At 37.9% G+C, this 22,054-nt stretch overlaps 1 protein-coding gene across 4 annotated transcripts in view; it reads left to right on the top strand.

The window, feature by feature from the left end:
* Positions 1-60: 60 nt before the first annotated feature.
* Positions 61-22,054, top strand: part of LOC135476745 (nuclear receptor corepressor 1-like) — a 43,873-nt gene continuing 21,879 nt past the window's right edge. For 3 of the 4 annotated variants that reach the window (XM_064756867.1, XM_064756869.1, XM_064756866.1), the window contains exons 1-18: positions 61-109; positions 6,013-6,196; positions 6,991-7,094; positions 7,242-7,389; positions 7,751-7,906; positions 8,269-8,385; positions 9,099-9,155; positions 9,437-9,489; positions 12,005-12,071; positions 13,099-13,184; positions 13,697-13,783; positions 14,778-14,880; positions 15,283-15,516; positions 15,867-15,980; positions 17,326-17,387; positions 18,321-18,394; positions 19,723-19,894; positions 20,684-20,799. In XM_064756867.1, coding sequence (XP_064612937.1) covers positions 84-109; positions 6,013-6,196; positions 6,991-7,094; positions 7,242-7,389; positions 7,751-7,906; positions 8,269-8,385; positions 9,099-9,155; positions 9,437-9,489; positions 12,005-12,071; positions 13,099-13,184; positions 13,697-13,783; positions 14,778-14,880; positions 15,283-15,516; positions 15,867-15,980; positions 17,326-17,387; positions 18,321-18,394; positions 19,723-19,894; positions 20,684-20,799 — 1,960 coding nt within the window. In that variant the 5' untranslated portion in view covers positions 61-83. The remainder of the gene's footprint in view (positions 110-6,012; positions 6,197-6,990; positions 7,095-7,241; positions 7,390-7,750; positions 7,907-8,268; positions 8,386-9,098; positions 9,156-9,436; positions 9,490-12,004; positions 12,072-13,098; positions 13,185-13,696; positions 13,784-14,777; positions 14,881-15,282; positions 15,517-15,866; positions 15,981-17,325; positions 17,388-18,320; positions 18,395-19,722; positions 19,895-20,683; positions 20,800-22,054) is intronic. The other variant, XM_064756868.1, reaches the window with a different exon arrangement.

Genomic DNA, 22,054 nt, shown 5'->3' with positions numbered 1-22,054 from the left:
AAGAGGAGGCTGGACATTTTCCACGCACTGATCGACATGATGACGTCACGATAAGAATGGCGGAATAAAATTTTGGAGGAAGTATGTCAAACCGACCACCAAATGAAAGGTAAATGTTTCACGTTTTGGTAGCCTCTACAGCTCCATAAACCTGGCCATGAGACAGATAAATGATTGCTTTATCATAATCAATTAGTCTTACTAAAATTGATGAAATAATGATTGTTATAATGCGCATTGTATTTGTGACCCAGTTTTCTTTCAGCAGATTCTATTTTTGGATAACAAATTTATGCCAGAATCCAGGAGAATTACCTTAAGTTGCGGTATTTGAATGTGCAAAGATTTGATCCTTCAGTATAATAAGACATCTATTTCAAGAGAAAATTATGTATTAGATATGCTGCTCTCCTCAAATTGATATCGTTTGGCATTGGTTTCTGGAAAAGCTGTACAATCTTTGGTGGAGACACATATTAGACTAGAAGAATGAGGTGCAAGACACATTTTTTGTGCAAACAATCTCAAATGAAAGACAAAGGCTTCAGTTGCCACATCACTTGAATAAAATCCTTTCTGCTAGCTGTGCCCAGGCATTGTATAGCGAAGCATAAATAATAATTGAAGTTCAACACATTTATTATTTAAAGAAAAGTAATATCTCGTCCACCATTTCCACCTGTTACCTTGGTTTATCCTCATAGTGTTTGCGTGAAACACTTGCAAAGGAGCAAAACATATGTTGCATTTCCTATTCCATGCTGCACATGTTCTTGAATATCTTGTTTAACACTACTCAATCCATTCATATGCTTTAAGTGGTTTTGGTTGCATTGGCAATGAGGTGAAAATATTGTGTAAATAACATGGAAGTATCTTCAAGACCGGGCACATTCGGGCACTTCACTAGCCTGTGCCTGTAGCTAGCAGGAGATGAGGGTGAAAAAACAAAAATGGGAAGGTATAAGAAAATGAAGAACTATGGATGAATTTAATGCTGATACGAACAACAGTGAATTATATTACTGTATACGCCTGCTCTGAATTGCCTCCCTTGTTGCACGACAGTAACTATGACGTAACGTAAGATTAGTTCTTGAAACTACGTGAAGTGAAACCTTGCCTATTAAAGCATGCAATATATAGGTTTTGTCACGACATTGACAGATATTTTCTAAGCAACATACTTTAAAAAAAAAAAAAAACAGTTGTATCGGCCCTGAGATTCTCAGAAATGTTGAGAGATTTTAAATGAAGTCATTGTTTTTCAGCTTAAGATTTCACTGAATCTTGCTTTTTGTATCATCTTCCATGTTTCTTAGATTATGGTTTCACAGCCATGTCCTTGCGAGTAAAGATTGTATGCACAAGTAAAATGGCAAAATTGTCCTGATGCCCTTGGTCTTGAATACATAAAACCGTAACTAGACAATAATTTGATCGAATGTTCATAAAGCAGCTGAGCGTCAGATATATCCTTTTCCAAGAAAGCAGGTTACAATGAGAAGTACCTACATGTATCTTACATGCTTCCAGTAACATGTAAATATTGTCTCCACTGTTGCAGATTCATTACGAAGTTTTAAATCATCATCATTGTTGAAATACATTTATGCATTGAAGTTTCTATTCTAGTTGGAAATCTACAGATTATTATTATGATTATTGAATTTGTGAATGAAAGTGCGTCTTAAAAATCATAACTGATTAGACCTTGTGTGCGATATGCAAACCTAGGGCTAAAAAAAATCTTAATTTTTATTAGGTACTGTGAACGTAATTGCACTAGAGCATTGGTAGACATCTGAATCTAGAAACTCCTACCACCATGGTTAGCCAGTCTTTTGTGTTGAAGAAGAAGTACTTGTACTCAAATATTGATTGATTTACTTGTTGTTTTTAGCTCACATGTACAAAAGACAGGCCTATGCCCCGAGCATCAGCTTTCAATAAACAGCATGAAAGCATTGTTAATGTAAATATTATGGGTGTTATCCTAAAATGTACTGCATCACCCTTTACTGAACGCAGAATTTGCCTACGTGTGATATACAACAATACAAGGTGAATGTCCCATTGTTGATGTCCAGTGTGCATATTGATTACTCTAAATTACAAAATCCACAGCTTGGCCTCTTGTGCATTTTAATCAGTGTTAAGGTAAATGTTACGAATGGTACCTCAGAAAGTACTGCAAGCCTTGAGCTGCGGTATTGCATACTTGTAAAGCACAGTAACACAAAAGGAATGTTCCATCGTTGATGCTGTGTGTTGAATTAATTGTCATAAATTAAAGGATTCACAATTTACATGTAGTGTAATGTGTATAATAGAATCAATGTTAAGGGATACTTAAAGCCATCCATGTGTGTTAATTGCTGTAAATTACCAAATTCATAACTTCACCTTTTGTGGAATAGAATCCATGTTAACGTAAATGTTTAAATACTTCTTGTGTTGAGGTGAAGGTTTGCATTCATGTGTCTCCTACAGACGAGTTCTTTGATAGCCTTGCTGGCTGTTAATGTGTGTCCATTATGGCAGCCAGGCCCTTCCAAGACAACCTTCATTAGCACCATTCTTTTTCTACCCACACAGTTCAAGTAGGCCTAGCTGCCTGAAAGTCTGCCTTGAGGTTCTCAGATGTCTTATAATATCACCAAGAATGAAGTGCTTCTGGCTATAGTGCGATTCACCTACTGTTAAATGATTTGCAGAAACATGCTGTACAATTTAGTCTGATACAATGTACATATTTGCTCTTTGGATTTCTGTTTGTTTGACAGATTCAAGGTCCGATATTATTAGTTTCAAGAATAACATTGTAAGAATCTGAATGAGTTAGGAAATGATGCAGTGGTATTACTGTGCAGTAACTTTTAAGGCTTCTGGAATCATCTTTAAGCAATCCTTAGTTGAGTGTATTCCAACAGAAAAGATAGCATAGGTTGGAAGGAATTTTTTTTTTTTGTAATGCAGGCTTATGAAAAGAACAGAAATTTAAAGAAATTCATATTTAATGAAATATAAAGAAGAAATATATGTCAAAATTTCAATCAGATATTTAGAGTAGAGCCCTTTTTTGCAGGACTGGTCACGTTATTCCCCAACAAATGTACATGTATGTTTAATGTTCTTTTGGCCTAGTTGGGTAAATTTCTCTTGATGGATCTGTCACATTTGGTGTACATACAACTGGAGATATGGATGTGGTTACTGTAGGGTAGGGGATATGTAATCAGTACCAAAATTGCATAGCTCTTCATTATCACACAATATCCAAATTATTTATTTATATATTTACGCACATAAAACTTTAAAACTGCCATCATTATTAATGTGTTCAGTGGGCATAAACCAACCAACCCTCCAAGACAGTGACCTTTTTGGCAGCCGATGCCTTGACTTGTTTGATGTGTTTGAAAATGGTGTGCTATGGAGAGGATGGTACTGCAGAGGAAATGGGGGCCAGTGGTCTATAGCTGCTTTCACTGTAGGTTTCCCAACACAGAAACAAAAATGCATCTTGGATGTGATGTGCTGCGGGTGGCGATGGTTGCTGTCATACAGTGAAATATTCTTAATAAATATATAAATTCCACTGCTCTGTAATGTCTGCCATCGCCATGTATGTGAAATACTCTTGAGTATGATGAGTGTAAAATTTCAGTCAAATAAATAAATAAAATTGATGCAGTGTGTACCTGCACATGATAATCTCTTAACTATTTCATGATAATGACCACTTTGCGGAATGGTAAAAACATAGCTGAATTATTCTTCATCACCAACAGACATGGTCATGTGAATCTTTGGTCTGAAGACTTTTTCAGACTGTAAGGTTTTAAGAAACTTTAAACCATCTGGTTTTATGCGAAAGATCATCAGAAGTGGACCAGTGTATATTTTTGCTTGTTAGAATTTCAGAATGTTTTTTAAACAGCTGTACTAGTTGGAACTGGTTCAGGCGGATGTAAGGGGGAAGGCAGTATGAAGTAGCTGACGTGATCATGCCTACTTCCTGGTTTGGTGTGTGGGATACTGAAAGTCTGCTGTTGAACCTGAAGTGACAGTGTTTGTGTGTCTAGTGTATTGTTGATTATTTGGTCTGTCGTGTAGATAAAATGTTCTCTTGGCTAATCAGATTTTAACATCAATGTTGCATGGATACATGTAGGATTATTGTGTTTTTCTGATAGCAGTATTTTGCGTAGTGTGCATGTTTATTGTATGCGTGAGGTTAATTTCTACAAAGCCTGCTCATTACATGTGTACTTCACTGGAAACAAATACCTGAGCTGTCACCTAATACCTAATATTTGTTTTTCAGGACTAGAAATCATAATCTATAAGCTACACAAGTGCTTTAGAATAGCATATGTTGAGAAGTTTACCTAGAAAACCATGTCATTTGCATTTTTTTTTTTTTGAAATCATAACCAAACTTTTTGTATTTGTAGGATATTTAAACTAATTGGGTTTTCTGGTTTATTTTTTTTTGTTTGTGTGTATTCTGGCTTATGTAATAGTTTGTATGACGCATTATGTCACATTATATCCTGTTTAGAGTTTCAAAAATACTTGCATATATGTAATATCATTGCTACATGTAGCTCTCTGTAACACACCAAGGCATCCATATATACTGTTCATGCATAACTGGAGTGTGAACGTTTGAAGGTCGGTGGAATAGTGAATTTATGAAGTTGCATCTACAGTAACAGGTTATTGTATTATTATTTTAATTTGCATTTGTTTCCATATGATGAATGATTGAATGGGCCAGTTTAACTGGGGCCTGTGCCAGGCACTCAGAAGGATGGTTTCTTGCCAGGACTCTACTTATCCTTGACCAGTAAAGTGACAGACACAAAAGCAGCTTTCACTGGTTTGTCTGTTGCTGTTAAAATCAGGATATTTTATTTTGTCAGGTTTCCAGGGATGAGAGTTTTCAGCTGATTGATTGTTAGGGAAATCTGGATTTCAGAGCATGTAGTCTTTGTAAATGAGCCAAAATGGCCAAAGCTAATTGTTTTTAATAATAGAGGTTAGCGGATGGTAGAACAACATTTCAGGTCATTTTGATGGAAAAGATTCTCTAGCCTGGGTACCAAATGGTGTGCAGTGGTTTGTAATGGGCATGACCTAGTATTCCCCATCCATTAACCCAAGCGATTCCATATTAAACCTATATTCTGAAGCATGCCTTGTTTTTGGGTGAGAACAGTAGTTTGGTTAAGCAGTTGGGGAGGCAGAATTAATGAGAATGATGACTGGTTATGTAATACAAAGCCCAGTCTGGCTTGATATTTTCTCATTTTTTGTCTACTCTTATCAGTCCTAAATGTAAAATTTATCACTTGCATATCCATGGGAACTTCTTGCATGTATGTATTTTGGTTAGAAAATTTGACACTGTAAATGTATGTAATTAATCTGCCACTATGAGTTTCAGTGAGTTTTGACTTGCATGTTCTGGTAACGAATGGGGTACTCAAAAATTCTGTACATCAGAATGAACAGTTACATCAACTGATTTTTGTGGAAAAGGTAGTACACTCTTCATTCCAGACTTTGACAAAATAAGGCCTGATTGAGTGCAAGTCAAAACCCCAATGATTCTACTCAAGGTGAAGGTTCTAACCTGTCCTTAGACAGGAATTTTGTAGATTTCTCCACTCTTTGTTTCACTATTTACGGGGACTTTGTGACTTTAAGTGACCAGTGCTCATGTACCTGTTGGGTAGTCTAATGTTTGTTGCAGACCAGATGTCCGCTCCATTGTGGTGGGTGTTGCATACGGGAAAGCTGTTCAGTAACTCACCAATGGTCAAAGGTTTAACTTTGAGCACTACAGTTTCCTCCACCCATACGGTCTTCGAATAAGTGAGAAATTATGGTGTATGGTGTTATACAACACTGGAATAAAAAATATTTTCAAGAGCTGTGTAAAACCCCAATCAAAATAAATGACTAATTAACAGAAAGCAAATTAATGTTGCTTTGTTGTAGAGCCCCCACCAGCACCCCTGGAGATGTGAGTTCCCCCTACAAGCGGCCTCACTCCTCCACCAGCCCCTCCAATGCGGGGCTGGCAAGGGCAGGGGTGTACTCCTACCCTCACGACCCCTCGAGCAGGTATGGGATGAGCCACCCCCAGACAGCTGCCTATGGAGTCTACAGGGAGCAGTACCAGGTGGGTAGGCTGGACACGCCATTTGTAAGGTCTCTTTTAATTATCTGCTTCTCTTGTCCCATGTGCATGTACAATTTTTGGATCACTAAACGTCCATTCTTTAACAACTGTGAAAGCCCAACTCAAGATTTTGGGTTTTAGAGCGGAAATGGAGGGTTGAGCGCACCACCTAGATGTGCGCAGTCATGTTAAGGGTGTATGGTGTTGAGGTTCACATAGGGAAGGTGTTTCTTTGAACTTTTTGAAAAGATCTCGATCAGCTGTTCACGCCACTTAATGCAGTGTTACGTTTGACTTAACGATGTGCACATTGAGTCGTATTACATTTTGTAAATCTTCCTTTGTATTATTTTAAAAAGTCAGATTTCATTCATCTGGAATTGGAGTACATTTAACTTTTCGTAACTAAGCACACATATTTGCAAGCGGATTGGAGAATTTTTTTGGTTCCGTTGTTAAAACTGTCAAACTAAAGTTTTTAGATGAAGCTGAAAGTCACTGCTTTACAGTTGTTTATATATATTGTATATGTATATGAGATGAATGGTAACCCATGTGTATTGAATGACATGTGCCAGTTGTATAGATCTGTTTGTAGCTAAACTTCTATATATTTATTTAGGGTTCCTGTGCTCAGATGGCTTGAGCTTGCTACGATTGAGGCTGAGGCCATGTGTTCAAATCCAGTTCTTGCTGTTTCGGGTGTAATTTCATCAGAAGCTTTTTCATATGTATACATATGTATGAATGTATGTATGTATGTATTTGATGAAGCTGTGTTTATGGATTGACAGGCTGAACAGAGGCGGGACTATCGTGACCATTATCGTGATGGGGATTATGGTCAGATCCGGCGACGTCCCACACTGCTGCAGCCCTCACATATGGAGCATGACAGGTAAAGGAGACTGCTACTTTTTGACGCAACAGAGTATAATCTTAACAGTGTATACAGAAATTATGCCCAAATGCTCACAAAACACAAAAAAGTTGGAAAGATATAAAAACAGTTGTTATCTTCTGAAGCTGTCATTCATGTTTCTAGGGGAGGCGACCAGTATGGCTACCACGACATGGGCTCGGCCCATGGTCACCTGGACTCCGCCCCTCACTTGCCCAAACGAGCGCGTGTGGACAGGCCTGACCTGTCACAGCCGCTAAGGATTGACATCAGAGAACCGGAGATAAAAAGGGTATGTTCTGGAACTTAAAGTTTTTCAAAGTCACAATTTTTAGTCAAAGTCTTTTCTTAGTTTCGATTATTTGATCATAGTTGCAAAGAGAAAAAAAAATAATAAATTCAAATTTAGAAATATCTTTTTATATTTCAGTTGATAATTTCAGGATATCAAATGCGGCAGTGTAATGAAAATAATAATGTTAGAAACTGCTGAGTTTAAGATGTTGATCTGGGTCAACTACATGCAAATAATTTTAAAAAATAGAACAAAAAAAGCATGTAAATCGTCATTACAGCATTTGACTACATTTCACAGAGATCATTTCTGAAGACTAACTGTTTTCTGAAGAGTAGTCTCCCTTGTTTCCCCACAGGAGCCAGCATACAACCCCCAGGTAGAAGCAATATCTCCAACACTCCCTTCAGAGGAGACAAGCTCGAGTCGAGAAAACATACTCCAGTCTATCTCCAAGGTGGACAGGGAAATTGCCAAAGTTGACGATAAAATCCGAAAGCTCAGGACAAAGCAGGTTTGTTAATGAAAATGGATTGACAGTACCCTTACAGCTTTGTTCAGATTTTGTTTGAATCAAGGGTTTATATAAATTTCTTTGTTACATTTGTTAGAGTTTGCACTTATGGAACAATGAGAAATTTAATTGCTGAATCTGTTGAGGTTGGAATGTAATCCAAGCTTTGACGATTGTGAACATCCTATGTTTTTTTCCTTGATGATCCTGGAAAAGATTCTGCATGTCGTAAGTGGGGCATGACCAAAGTCACAATTCTTGAAATACCTAACCGTGGCCATGATTTGACGGCAATATTGCCAAAGTGGCATTAAGCCATAATCATTCATTCATACTTCAGCCGCATGTTTTGTGTTTGACAGCGCGAGTTGGAAGAAGCTGCGGTTAAGCCCCCAGAAGAGAAACCAGCCAGTCCCAAGCCACCTGTGCCAGACTCCAAACTCCAGAGCATACCACAGATTATATATGCTGAGAATAGGGTTAGTATTTTCAAGGCCTAATGACCAAGTTGAAATTAGCACATGACAACATGCCCAAGGCACCTTCAGTTTCTTTCTGGGCAAGTGGCTTTAGCTATCATGGTTGCCCATGAGCATTTGAGAGTTTTCAGTGGTTGCCTCTCAGGTCAAAAAGTGTGATTTTGACCTTTGAAGTTTAGTTTCATACATGAGTGACTTATCACACATGAGTGATTTATTGCTGGGCACTCTGGTTTCCTCCTCCATTAAACTGACAGCCGTCATGTAAGTGATAAATTCTTGAGTGTGACATGCAGCACTATCAGAGGAATAATTAAGCTAATTAAAGAGTCAATATTTATGAATTACAAATGGTTGTGTCCAAATGGTCTCATGTACTTTGCCACTTGGAGACTCTAGTCATTATACCATAGATTTAAAAGCTGCAACTTCAGTAATTTTTCTGAATTACCTTTCTGTGCTCAACCTGAAAACAGACCATGAGCAGGCCAACCCAGTGTCAGTATACTGTGTTTCACATATTCTTTAGCAGATTATTTTAGCCATTATTCTTGAGAACAGCAGGAAACTCCAGTCAAATACATGAATGAATTTATAGTCATGAAGTATGGCACATTTGAGTTGATGGTGGAGGTGTCTAGCAAATGTAGAGTAGAAACTATCGTTAGGTTTTTCTGTCTTGATTATACTGAGGCCACATTTTCTATTTGCAGAAAAAAGCTGATGATGCTCACAACTTGCTCTCCAAGCTGGGCCAAAGTATAGAACTGGTGAGTGGTGAATGGTGTATAATTTATGTCATAGAAGATTAATATATATTACGTCTTAATTTTTCATGGCTTCAAATGGTTGGTTTAGATAAAAACCCTTAGATGTTTTTGAGATCCAGACTGTAGAGCTATGTCCCTTTATTTCCACGGTTTCTACAGGTTTATTCTAGTCAAGAACATCATCAGATTTGGTTAGATTATAGTAGCAGTCAGAATACTTTGTGCGTTGTGTTGGAGGACATGGTTGCACATAATCACATTTACTGATTTTTGTTTTTCAGCCACTGTATAACCAGCCTTCAGACACTATAGTGTACCATGAAAACAAGAGGAAGTAAGTACTTTGAAGTTTTTCCTTCAATCCGATTATGAAGTTAGATATGTTCGCTAATCTAAGGACATGCAGATTTGTTTTTCTGGACCATGAAAACCAGAGAAAGTAAGCACTTTGCAGTTCATCTTCAGTCCGATTATCTCGCCACAATAGGGTTGAACTATTGCCCAGTGCTCAAAATTAGAATAGGTGGGTCCGTGGTGAGTGAAAATAGCCGTCGGGCTAGTATGATTTTGAAACCACTTGTCTGCTTTGACTAGTAAAAATTATGGTAGACAAAATTGTGGAGATGAAACGTTCGTAAAACTATAATGGAATACTTCCAATGCGTCCTATTTTTTAGAGAGCTAAACGAAAAAGATTCTGTTCAATGGTGTTGGATGAAAACACGCACATTTGTACCTTTCCATCAAACTAGCATATAAGGTACATCATAGAAAGGTACGAGTCTAGGTAAGAGCTGCGCAGAACACGATGTCATAGCAACTGCCTCCATGTTTGTCCGTGGCCAGCACCATTTGTAAAGGATGAATTAAGTTGGATAAAGTTGAATTTCGCTGTGTGGCGGTTTATTCATGTGGCGGAACCGCCAAAGAAAAAGAGTTGAGGGGTACTGACTTCTCAAGGTGGCTACCAGGATTCACAACATACATTTGCTTAGTAGGCCTATCGTCAGTTTGTCTTACATTTTATTCAATGAAATCTCATTGAAAAAATAAAGTGTAATACATTTTAGCCAGGTGATATTTTAACAGTATGTACACAGGGCCTAATCCAGCCCTAATTGGACACTGCCGTTCCCTTGAAGTGCCCTTTGCTTCAAAAAAAAAAAAAGAAAAAAAAAACAGCCCGAATTCATTATAAGACTCGGATTATCTACTTAGTCGCTAGACTTCGACTAGCCATTCGCCAAATTAATTTTTGCGAATACAATTTCTGTGTGGCGAAAGCAAATTGGCGTCCCTTCGCCAAGTGGCGAAAGCAATGAATGCCCTTGAACTTCAGTTGTTCAGATTTAAAGTTCGTAAATTTACTCAAATTTAATGTTGGATCCAGAATCAAGAAGGAATATGTGACAGTGTGATAGAACTTGGTTATGAAAATGACAATGAGTTTTTAAAGAGCATTTAAAATCAGAAATGTATGCCCTGAAGCAGGTGACAAAAATTTGACTCGTGATAATTCAATTAGCATTCAAATTATGCAGGCCTGGATTTACTTTTTAAAAAAAACATCGACCGACCGACTTGACTTCAAAAAACAGGGTCTGTTACCCACAACAAACAACCTTTTAATGATGGCCTGGGGTAGCTATGATGCAGTGTGATGATCAGATGCACGTCATCTGAGATGGCAGAGTTCTCCACATATCAGTAAACACAAGCCATCCTCAGACTGAATTTTCAGGCTAGGTACATGTTGTGGTGTGCACGTTGGGTGGAGGTCAACCGTAGGAACCGAGGCCCTTAAAAATGTGAGAATCGAAATATTCAACAATGAGGTGCCCTTCCCCGGTGATTTCCACCCCTGCCCTTCTGAGGCCAGACTAGGCCCTGGTACATGCAACTTTTGCTATATGTGTTGATTTGAAGTATCACTGTTAAGTGTAAAATGGTAATGAATATCTATATTTTGGTCCTCCTGAAAATTGATGAGGTAATTGAACACAACATGTACCAGTTGAGTAGGCCTGGTGTTGATTAATATTTAAGGAAATTTCATACTAACTTGACCATGTGAATTGTCTCTGGTAAATGAGAGAATTTTATTAGTGATGCCCTATTTCTTTTAATATTAGTCCTGCTGAAAGCAAATATAACATTTATCTCCCAGTGTTTTGAAAAAGTAAAGACATGGATATGTCGGTCATAAAATGATCTAACCATGGGAGAAAAAAGAAACTTTTTATCTCTGTTAAAATTGCACGTATATGCGAGGGCAGATCAGGTGTCCGAAATATTAGGGTACACACAGAAGATCCCACCACAAAAGACAACAAAATGTCACTGTCAGTTACTGTGAACTTTCAATATGTTTCGACCTGTAGCATTAACACTAAAGTATTTGATTCACAAGGTGCTATAAGGGGTGTCTCGTGAATGAGTTCATGTGAAACTGTATTTACCGACTTGCAACGTTAGAAGGAAATGACCTTATTTATGGTACATTTATTTGGTGGCTCCACTAGGATCTCGCTCCATTCTTATTGTGTGTTAACTGAAGTTCCAGAAGTTTTGAGGGCTGGTAATATCTGAAGACCTCTTGCCCTACCTGGCTAGTGAGTTGAAACCCTTAAATTCAAGCCTTGTTGCCGATTTGGCGTTAAGCCATAATCATTCATTCAATCCGATTATGAAGTTCAGATGTATGCACTAATCTAACCATGTTCAGATTTGTTAGATGAAATGTCGTTCTGTCCTCAAAAAAATTGCTTTGTAAACTTGTCTCTGGTTTTGTTGCTTTCTGTATTTTTGTCCAAAAACAAAATTAATAGCCTGTGTGTTTTGTTTTCCAGGTACCTTTTATTTAAGCGGAGATTGGTTCTACATTTTAAGAGAAAACACCATGCCAGAAAAATCAGAGTGAGAATCGGGGGATTTCTGTATGATTTATGATATCTTCCTGTAATAGGTTTTCAGCACTGCACTGTAGGCGGTACATACATATCAATTCATTAAGAGATACATATGAATGGATTATTTTCTTGAATAATTCTATAAATACTCTCTAATGGATATTTCCCCTTGTGATATTTACAATTACTCTGAGTTAATATATGAAAAAAGAGGTTTGTTAGGCACCAGGTGAGATTGAGTAATCTCCCCTGGGACCTGTTCTCTTTACCCCAGCAACATATGTGACAATCCTGAGTTTAAAAATATTGAAGACAGAGTAAAACAGCAAGCACTGATGAGTCAAAATAAATAATGGAGTTACTGTAAATCTCCAACCTTTTCAATCACTAAAATGCTTTTTTCTGTGGAATTTATGCGTACGATTATTATGAAACACATTATACAATTATTTGTGTCATTGAAGATGCAAGCTTCATAAAACTTTGCAAATTATTTCTTTACACCTAGTAGTCCTCTCAGAATGTTTCAAAATATTGGCTGCAGAGGCAGTTGAAAAGGTTGAAGAGTTGGGGTGTACATCAAATTTTCTACAGTAATGAAGTCACAATGAGCACTGAATGACAGACCCACTCTAATTACTGATTACTCTAATTGCCATATCTGTAAAAGAAAATAACATCCCAAAATAGTTAAATTTTGCTTGTGGGCCCATTTGCTGTGTCCTGTAACACGGACTGATGTGTTATCACCGTTTTTGAACCTGTCAAAGGGGTTTGAGGATCAGATGTTTAAGGTCCTAAATGGTAAAATGTTCATTTTTGTATCATTTGCATATATAGAAATGGTGAAACAGTCAGCATTGTGAAACAAAAATGTGTCTAAAGTATTCATCTTATGTTCTCCCCTGTATCTTCACCGATAAAAAGATCTCCACCGATAAAAAGACCTCGGAATATTGCTTTAAAAAAGTTTTACATTGGGTTTAATGAAAGAAATTTGGTTATTGTGATTGTGTATGACTGGCTTATTTCAGGATCGCTATCTCACCCAGCGCTATGACCAGCTCATGCAAGTCTGGATCAAGAAAACAGAGAAGATTGAAAATGGGGCAAAGAGGAAGTAAGTTATTTGCCCTTGTTTGTTCAGAAACAGGAATCAGAAAGGACTTGAGTAAAGGACTTAGTGCAAAGTAGAAATGAATTGTTTTTTTTCCAAATGCCGTGTTTCCCTGGGTGCGAATTGTCACGTTGACCTACATGTACTTGTCGAAAGAAGTCGTGTTTTCTTCAGTTTTGATTTAATCATGCCAAAAACTTGTGATATGTGTTTATTTTATGCAATTGTTTCTATTCAGGCATACTTGATTGTGTCATTAATTTTAATGTTTAAGACTGAGAGAAATTTATGAACGCTTAATTTTCTGTTAACAGTCTCAAATCTTAATGATCTGTAAGTAGGCTCTCTCGTGTGTTCCTGTCCTAATGTAGTTCACTCAATCGGCTTTCAGACTTTCCACTACCAAGGAGACATCGTAATCATGGTGATAACTGAACAAGATGATATGATCAAATAATGCTTTTGCCGACACGAATCCCAAGCTAACAAACTACTGGTGCATTTTTTCCTTTCAGAGCCAAAGACACCAGAATGCGTGAATTTTATGAGAAAATTTTCCCAGAGATTAAGAAGAATCGCGAAGATAAGGAAAGATATCCGAGGTATGTTTACATGCATTATACAGCTTCAGGTTGCTAGCCGGCCAATATCATACAGCTGAAGTTTAGCACTTTCAAATGACACATCTTAACTTAATTCTGACTAATTCATTTAGTTGAGATATTTCTTTGAAGTTTGGTTAATTTCTTGTTAGGAAAACTGAAGTGTCATTTTAAAGCCTTTATGTGCTTTTGGAAGTGCATTTTTACATGCCAAACCTAAAGTGAAATAAAAGCTCCTGCTGGCTTCCTCTGTGGCCATACGTGGGAAAGTCAGGCAGCAACCTGCAGATGGTCGTGGGTTCCCCCCTGGACTCTGCCTGGTTTCGACCCACCATAATGCTGGCCGCCATCATATAAGTGAAATATTCTTGAGTACGGCATAAATAGAAATCATGTAAATAAAGAAATAAATAAAGTGAAATACAGTATGTATTACACAATTTAAACTTGTGAACTGGTGTCATCGCTAAATTCTGATGTATCCATCAAATGATTTCTTCATGAAGACAGCAACCTGTAGACCAATGTCGTGTTGAAATTCGGCACCTGTGAGCTCAGGCAGATAAACAATGACAGTCATGAAGTGAAATATTTTTTATTGTATAGCAAGACACAAATTAAGCAGGTTTGTTCAATGGCTCCTTTAATCCAAACCTTACTTTCATTCTTTTGTAAAACACAAATTAAATACTGTAATTCATCAACCTTTTCGACCTCTTAACGCATTTTTTTCAGTGGAATTTTTGCATAGTTATTATGAAAATGATGCAAAACTAGATCTGTGTGCGTCACTAAAGATGCCTAAAGCTGTGCAAATTATTTTTGTATACATCATAGTTGTCTCAGAATGTTTCCAACTGCTGGTTGCAGAGGTGACTGAAGAATTACAGTAAGTTTCATAGTTTTACAGACAAAGACATTCAGAGCTGTCTTGTGACACGTTTGTTAAACGACAGTCTTGATCCAAACCTTGATTGGTTATACCCCTTGTCAGGTTCAATGTGCCCAATCGGATTGGCTCTCGCAGCAGCATTGCTGGTTACGCTCGCAGTGAGGCCGAGGTAGAGCAGATTATGGACGGATTACATGAACAGGAGGTGAGTATAAGCTTAAGGCTGTTTTTGTTTTCTCTTTCATTACTGAAGCATCTATTGTTACAGTGCGTTCTCTGTACGTTGCAGTCCAGCTCATACTGGCGTCCTCTCTGGTCATACATGGGAAGGTTTGCCAACACTTTCCTGTTTACTCCTACCTCAATGCTGGTCGTCGTGGTGTAAGTGAAATATTCTTGAGTATGGCGTAAAACATAAATCAAATAAATAAATGAAAATCAAACATTTGACTGCCATTTGTTCAGTGGGAAGAAAATGTTTCATGTTAGGTTTCAGGGGTTTCCCCGATGATGGTAGCATAATTGTTAGCTTTGAAATTTTCCGCTAAAAATTAAAATGAATTCACCTTTGCTCTGAATCCTGGTAATGTTGTAACCCTCGTAACAGGAGGAGGACAAGAAAATGCGGAGCTACGCGGTTATCCCACCAATGATGATGGATGCTCGGCAACGAGCTTTGCGCTTCATCAACTACAACGGACTAATCGAAGATCCCATGCAGGACTTTGAAGAAGCCAAACATTATAATATATGGACAGTGTCCGAAAAGCAGATTTTCAGGGAAAAGTATCTCCAGCAGCCTAAAAACTTTGCATTGATAGCGTCATGTTTAGAAAGAAAGGTAAGTCTGATCTATACAGGTGGTAGCAATGATTTCAGTTTTGTGTGCCAAGGTACAAGATTTAACTGCTGTGCATGCAGGGATAAATTTCAGAAATTTTCTACTTTAAATTAATCAGCATATTTACACACACTGAAGATTTGTTATAAAAATTTGGCTCTGGTCAGTAGCATTATAAGATTCCTGACAAAAGTCTGTGGTTTACTCTGAACAGCATTTTTTCCAAGCTATAAACCCATCAGAGCCATTACCCAAGTGTAAAAACCTTGTGAACAAGGTTAAACACCAGTCAAATAAATTAGTGAATACATCACAAGGGAAAGCAGTAAGGAGTCTGTATGAATTTTCAGAGTGTGGCTGACTGTGTCCAGTTTTACTACCTGACCAAGAAAAAGGAGAATTACATGTACAAACAGATGTTGCGCAAGCAAAGCGTGAAGAAAAGACGACAGCTTCAGAAACAGGTTTGGGGCATATGTAACATTTTTATCATCATTTTCCGTGGGAAGGTCTGCCAGCAACCTGCTCTGACCAGTTTCCTCCCACCATAATGCTGGCTGTCGTCCTATGAGTGAGTAGTATATTCTTGAGTACGGCGTAAAACACCAATCAAATAAATAAATAAATAAATATCATCATTTTCTGTTTTTCTCTCAATCCCAGCAAAGTAGCCTTTAAAACCAAATTGTATACATCATCTTTTCACTTATTTACTACATTATCTATATTATAAGATTCATGAAATAGCACCATGAAAATACAAATTAAAAGCCTTAATGGAAGATATGCGAAGCTCATGCACTTCTGTTTCAATGAAAGTCAATGAAAGTTGACCTGTCTACACTTTATCTTCTAAAGTATTATTATGAGATGTGTTTCTTCAACCTTTGCGGACCGCTTTGGTGGCCTAATGGCTAGAGCATCTGCTTTGAGGTTGGGAGACCCATGATCAAACCTGGGTCAGGTCATACTAAAGATACCTGTTGCTGCCTCTCTTGATGCTCAGCACTGAGAGCTCAGGGCAAGGAGACAGGAGTGGTTGGCCCTGTGTCCGTACAGTATATGACTGGGTGGAGTGTCATGTCTGGTGTCTTGGGCATAATACTTCAGTGGCGGCAGCTCTTTAGTCACATGGACTTGCCACAAGGAGACACAGTATATGTACACACACCTGATGACTCCTCATCGTCATGTGACTGAAAAGTTGTTAAGTACGATGTTAAACCCCAAGCCCCATTAAACCCTGTTCATTCAACCTTTTCGCATGTTGGCTAGGTGATTATTCAAGCATATTTTGATGACATGTGGACAGATAAAACTGTACTTTTTGTGATGTCCTGGAATTGGCCAGTCCAGCAGATGTAGTTTTGTTTTCAAAATCAAATTAAAAACATGCATAAATTGCACTGAATGTTGCTCCTTTATGTACAAAAAGGTTGAGGAATTAGGGTAGCTTCAACCACACAATTTGATGCCAAAAGTAAGGTTGATGTAACTGTTGAAATATAACAATTACAATAAAAAAAATACAAGGGCTGGTTGGATAGTTTTTTAACCTGTGGTAGATTATCATTTCTGACCAGTTTGGTCACTGTGATTCCCAGTCCAGCTCATGCTGTCTTCCTCTCTGGCTGTAGGTGGTAAGGTCTGTCAGAAACCTGCAGATGGTTGTGGGTTAGAGCCCGGTTTCTGCCCACCATAATTCTGGCCCCCGTGGTATAGGTGAAATATTCTTGAGTTAAACACCAGTCAAATAAGTAAATAATTTCCTGAGGTCTGAGTGATAACTTTTGGCTGTGTCTTTCACAGATGAGAGCTCAGGAAGAACATAAAGAGAATGTCTCCTCTCAGATGGAGGACTCCAGTACACAGTAAGTATAGGTTATTGGCTTGTATGGCTCTGTGTGGATGAGTGCCAGTGCCATTGGAAGTCACTTGCGAGTCGTTATCCTGAAGTGCCCGAAGACCACACCGACGTTTTCCATTCAGTTGTTTGTGAAAGCAATAGAGGGGCTTCCTTAGGGTTTTTATGTAACCGTTCTGGGTTATGTTGCTTCCAACAGACCAAGCAGCGGAATGCTAGAAAGGCGTTTGGCGTCCAAGCATTAATCATAGATTAGGCCATGACAATCATTAAATAAATGATTAAGGACCTTTTGCTCGGCAGTGGCACGTTGGCAGTACAGTGTAGAAGGGGAGAAGTAGCAAATGGCCTTATACCTTAGCTTGCTGCTTGGTCATGCAATACCTGGTAGGATAGAAACCAGGTCTCGATTGCCAAAGTTGGCCTTGTTACTGCTTGGCAGTAATACAGGAGGATGGAAAGCTGAGGACATTTGACATCATTTCATGTAAGGATCCAGATACAAGGATATTTGATACAGTGTTGTGTAACGTTTCATTATCCGAGGATATTTGATACGATGTTGTGTAATATTTCATTGTCAAGGATATTTATTATGATGTCTTGTAATGTTTCAGTAGGATAGGAGGATATTTGTCATGATGATGTGTAATTTTTCATTATTCGAGGATATTTGCCATGATGATGTGTAATTTTTCAGTATCTGAGGATATTTGCCATGATGATGTGTAATTTTTCAGTATCCGAGGATATTTGCCATGATGATGTGTAATTTTTCAGTATCTGAGGTTATTTGCCATGATGATGTGTAATTTTTCAGTAGCCGAGGATATTTGCCATGATGATGTGTAATTTTTCGATATACTAGGTTGTTTGTTACAATCTTATGTGGCGTTTCAGTATTTGAGGATGTTTGTTACTATGTTGTGTATTTTTTCAGTATCCGGGTAAAAGAAGAGGAGGTGTCATCGGATGAAAATGAATTATCTATAGCTACAGGTAATGACGGAGAAGGTAAGACTTACCTGCGAGATGAAAGATCAAAACTTACGCTAGACATGCCTGTTTTTAGCGTTAGAACATTTTGTAACCAAAACTTCTGTGAAATTCTGTGAAAAGAATCTGAGAGAATCATTGTTGATTCTGAAGTGTTCAGAAGTGTTGTTGAATGCAGTAAAGAACTTTCTCATGGATAATGTGCTGAGTATTTGTGATTGCAGGCTTTATTACATGATCTCAACTTGTTTTTAACTGAAGGTAACGAAAAACGGGCATGCAGCAGCAGGACGTATTTCTCATGTATGTTAAAGGAGGAGAAAACTTAAAAGAATGACACTATAGGCTGAAAAAAGCACATTTTTTTCTATCTGGTGGTGCCTGCTGCATAATTTTGCAGTTTTTCCTCGGCATACACGTAAAACCTGAAAACGGTCCATCGCGTCCTCCATCTTTAACACCCTGTAATTTATGCTGGGGGTGTGTTGCCTCTCAGCCAATGAGAGTTGTTAGAACAGCTGGCTTGTTTGTGTAAACTCGGAACCTACATCCAACATTCCAGTTTCCCGATGGTCAAGCGGAAAACGAACTGCACTGTTTGCTACCTTCTGGGAAGAAAAGTTCTACCGGAAATGTACGAACTGCACTTTGGCGGTTTCCAACGGCAATTCTCCTCATAACACAGAAGACTTCAGGACTAGTTCTTAGGCAAAATGGAGCAGATTTTGGCGCTGATTTTATTTATAATTTTTGGCATGCACTTGTGAGGAAATACATACTCTTTCCAGTGGTATTTGTTTGATATTTAAATTTTCTTCTCCTTTAAGCAGAAGATGATTTAATAAAAAATAACTTTCTTTTCCCTTGTTTTTCTGTCATCAAATTCATATATGGTCTGAAAATGTGGCTGATGTCAGTGGTCATCAGTTGAATGCAAAAAATGTAAAAATATGAAAATAAATATAAACCTAAGGCTTCTGACATCCAAAACAATTGAAGAATTACTGTGTGTCAGCCTTGTTGGTGCCTCACTTGACGCCCAGCACTGAGAGATTACAGCAAGGAAACAGGGCTGGTTAGCCCAGTGTCCGTATAAGGTTAATGGGTAGAGTGTCATGTCTGGTGTTCTTAGCACTAAACTTCAGTGATGGCAGCGCTTTGGCGACATGCACTCTCCATGCCACTAGAAGATACAGTATGTGTACACACGCATTTTGACTCCTCGTCATCATATGGCTGAAAAATTGTGAAGTTCCACATAAAAGTTTAAGCATACATACATATTGTGTGTCAGTATTTACCCACAACAACGTCCCTGTCTTAAGATCACTGCTGCTGTGTTACAGGAGGGGTTCACCATTGTGCTGTGTGTAAGGTTCAGTTAGAGCATTATGGGATGAGTCGACCTCTGACCCGCAGCAACTGCGAGCTGTATGGACTCAACGAGGCAGACCTTAAGCCAGAGATGCGGGTGTGCAGCAGCTGTCGGTGTCGATCAGTCAGGCGTAGATATACACAGTGAGTATTTTGGGGATCTAGAAGCAAAGTGGACAAAGAGTCCTATCATGGCATTTCTGAAATGGTGAAAATTGTCACAGATTTACCAATGCAGTTCCAGTTTTAGAGTGTACTTAAGCTGCATGATACGAAATGTTCAGCTCATCAATTTTCTCCATCATTTGAGAACTCTAAATTATTTTTTGTGAAACTTTTTTCATACGCTTATGTTATAATTAATGTGATCAGAAATAGTTGCCTAACATTTTTGACATGTCACAGGATACAGTTGGACTTTTTCTACCTTTGTTAATAAAAAAGTTCCCACTCCAAACTCCCCTAGTACGCTGTACAGTTAGACTCCTTTTAAACCCATGTGTTTTAGTTTTTCTTGTAATTTGACCAAATGTCATGGGAAATTTATGAGGTACAGTAACTATGCCTTAAGGATCATACAGTGCCATTACTGTCCGGTTAAAGTCAGGTAAAAAATGTGGAATTATGACAGAAGCCCGGAAAAAATAGGGGAAAACAGTGAAACAGCCCAAAAAGGTACTTGTTGACCAACAAATAAGATTTAGGAAAATAGCAGTAAAACTTGAAATAATGTTTATAAGCTAGTCAGAAAAGGCACTCATTATGATGAAGAGTTTCAGTGAAAAATATGGTTCAGACCAAATCAAATTATGGAGTAAGATTTAATTATGATTGAAAGTTTTGAATGAAATACATGCTGCTCTTTAAGACTGATAAATGTGTGCATAAAAAAAACAACAATGCTGTAATCATTTGTTTAATTTACGTCTTCAGCTGTCCAATCGTCACTTGTAAAACTCCTAAGAGAAAGGTGAAGAGGTTACGACCTTTACCAGCGAAATGGGCGGAGCTTCCAAAGGAACTGAAGGATTCCATTGTCAAGGAGATGCGTAAGTTATTGATATTTAGCTATGTGTGAAGGAGGAAAATTAAGGTGACTTATTGTTGAATGGGCGTGTTAATTTGTTAAAATTTTAAAGCAGATAAAAATATGTTGTGAAAAGAAACATGCATTAAACAGGAAGAGCTAAAAGTTTCATTAGTTTTGTCTTTGTATTTTGAAAAAGACAAGTATTTCTTTATTTAATTTTTTCAGTTATAGGTGTAGTTTATGTTGAAAGTATTTGAAGTACTGCCAATTTATACAGACAGAATAAATCTGTTTTAAGTGCCTGACAAGGGTAATATATTAAGGTTGAAAATGTCATCAAGTTGTTGAAATTAATCAACAAAATTTTTTTTTTTTTATGAGCCTATGGGTGAGAATGGCCAGAGGCCCATTAAAGAGGCATGAAAAAATGTGAAGAAATAGCCAGAGGCCCATTAAAGAGGCATGAAAAAATGTGAAGAAATAGCCAGAGGCCCATTAAAGAGGCGTGAAAAAATGTGAAGAAATAGCCAGAGGCCCATTAAAGAGGCATGAAAAAATGTGAAGAAATAGCCAGAGGCCCATTAAAGAGGCATGAAAAAATGTGAAGAAATAGCCAGAGGCCCATTAAAGAGGCATGAAAAAATGTGAAGAAATAGCCGGAAGTAGTTTCGCCCAAGCTCGCCGTGTTGGCGCATTCATGAAATAGACCATAACACAAAAATGTGTTATGGTCAAATATTAGCTTCCTTTCATAATGTTTAATTGTTTTGTTGGGATTTATATGCTATGATTATGCATTGAACAAAAAATTATGTTTGGAGCTGTGCTTTCATTTATTATTCATTTAGTTTCGTGGAACAAAAGGTTATTGAGGGCATTTGCACTATTTTGAGGATCGTGGCGGTAAATGTCCAATACCAGTCGGTACCTTGATGGCCTATGATAGCGTATGTAGCGAAAAGATTTACAACATCTAAGGTAGCCTACCTTCATGTATGTTCGAGCTAATAATAATATTTAGGCCTACCTTATGGCAATGAACTGCTATCTTAGCCTGAGTCACCAAAATTTTGAAAATAAAGAATGTGGAAGTTATCAGACAGTCGGTATGCTTACGGAATACGCATGATGATTTGTGTGTGTGCTATAGTGTACATGCGAGATTTAAAGCAAACGGTTCTGTCAAAATTAAAAGTAGATCTCCATAGTAGCTTCCATGTGCGCACTCTCCAGGACATCTTAGTTTTCGTAAGCTGTAGGTTACAGCAGAGGTT

Source organism: Liolophura sinensis, chromosome 10, assembly GCF_032854445.1.
Source record: "Liolophura sinensis isolate JHLJ2023 chromosome 10, CUHK_Ljap_v2, whole genome shotgun sequence".
Taxonomy (NCBI): domain Eukaryota; kingdom Metazoa; phylum Mollusca; class Polyplacophora; order Chitonida; family Chitonidae; genus Liolophura; species Liolophura sinensis.
Note: the sequence above shows the minus strand (reverse complement) of the source record. Positions and strands in the feature narration are given on the sequence as shown.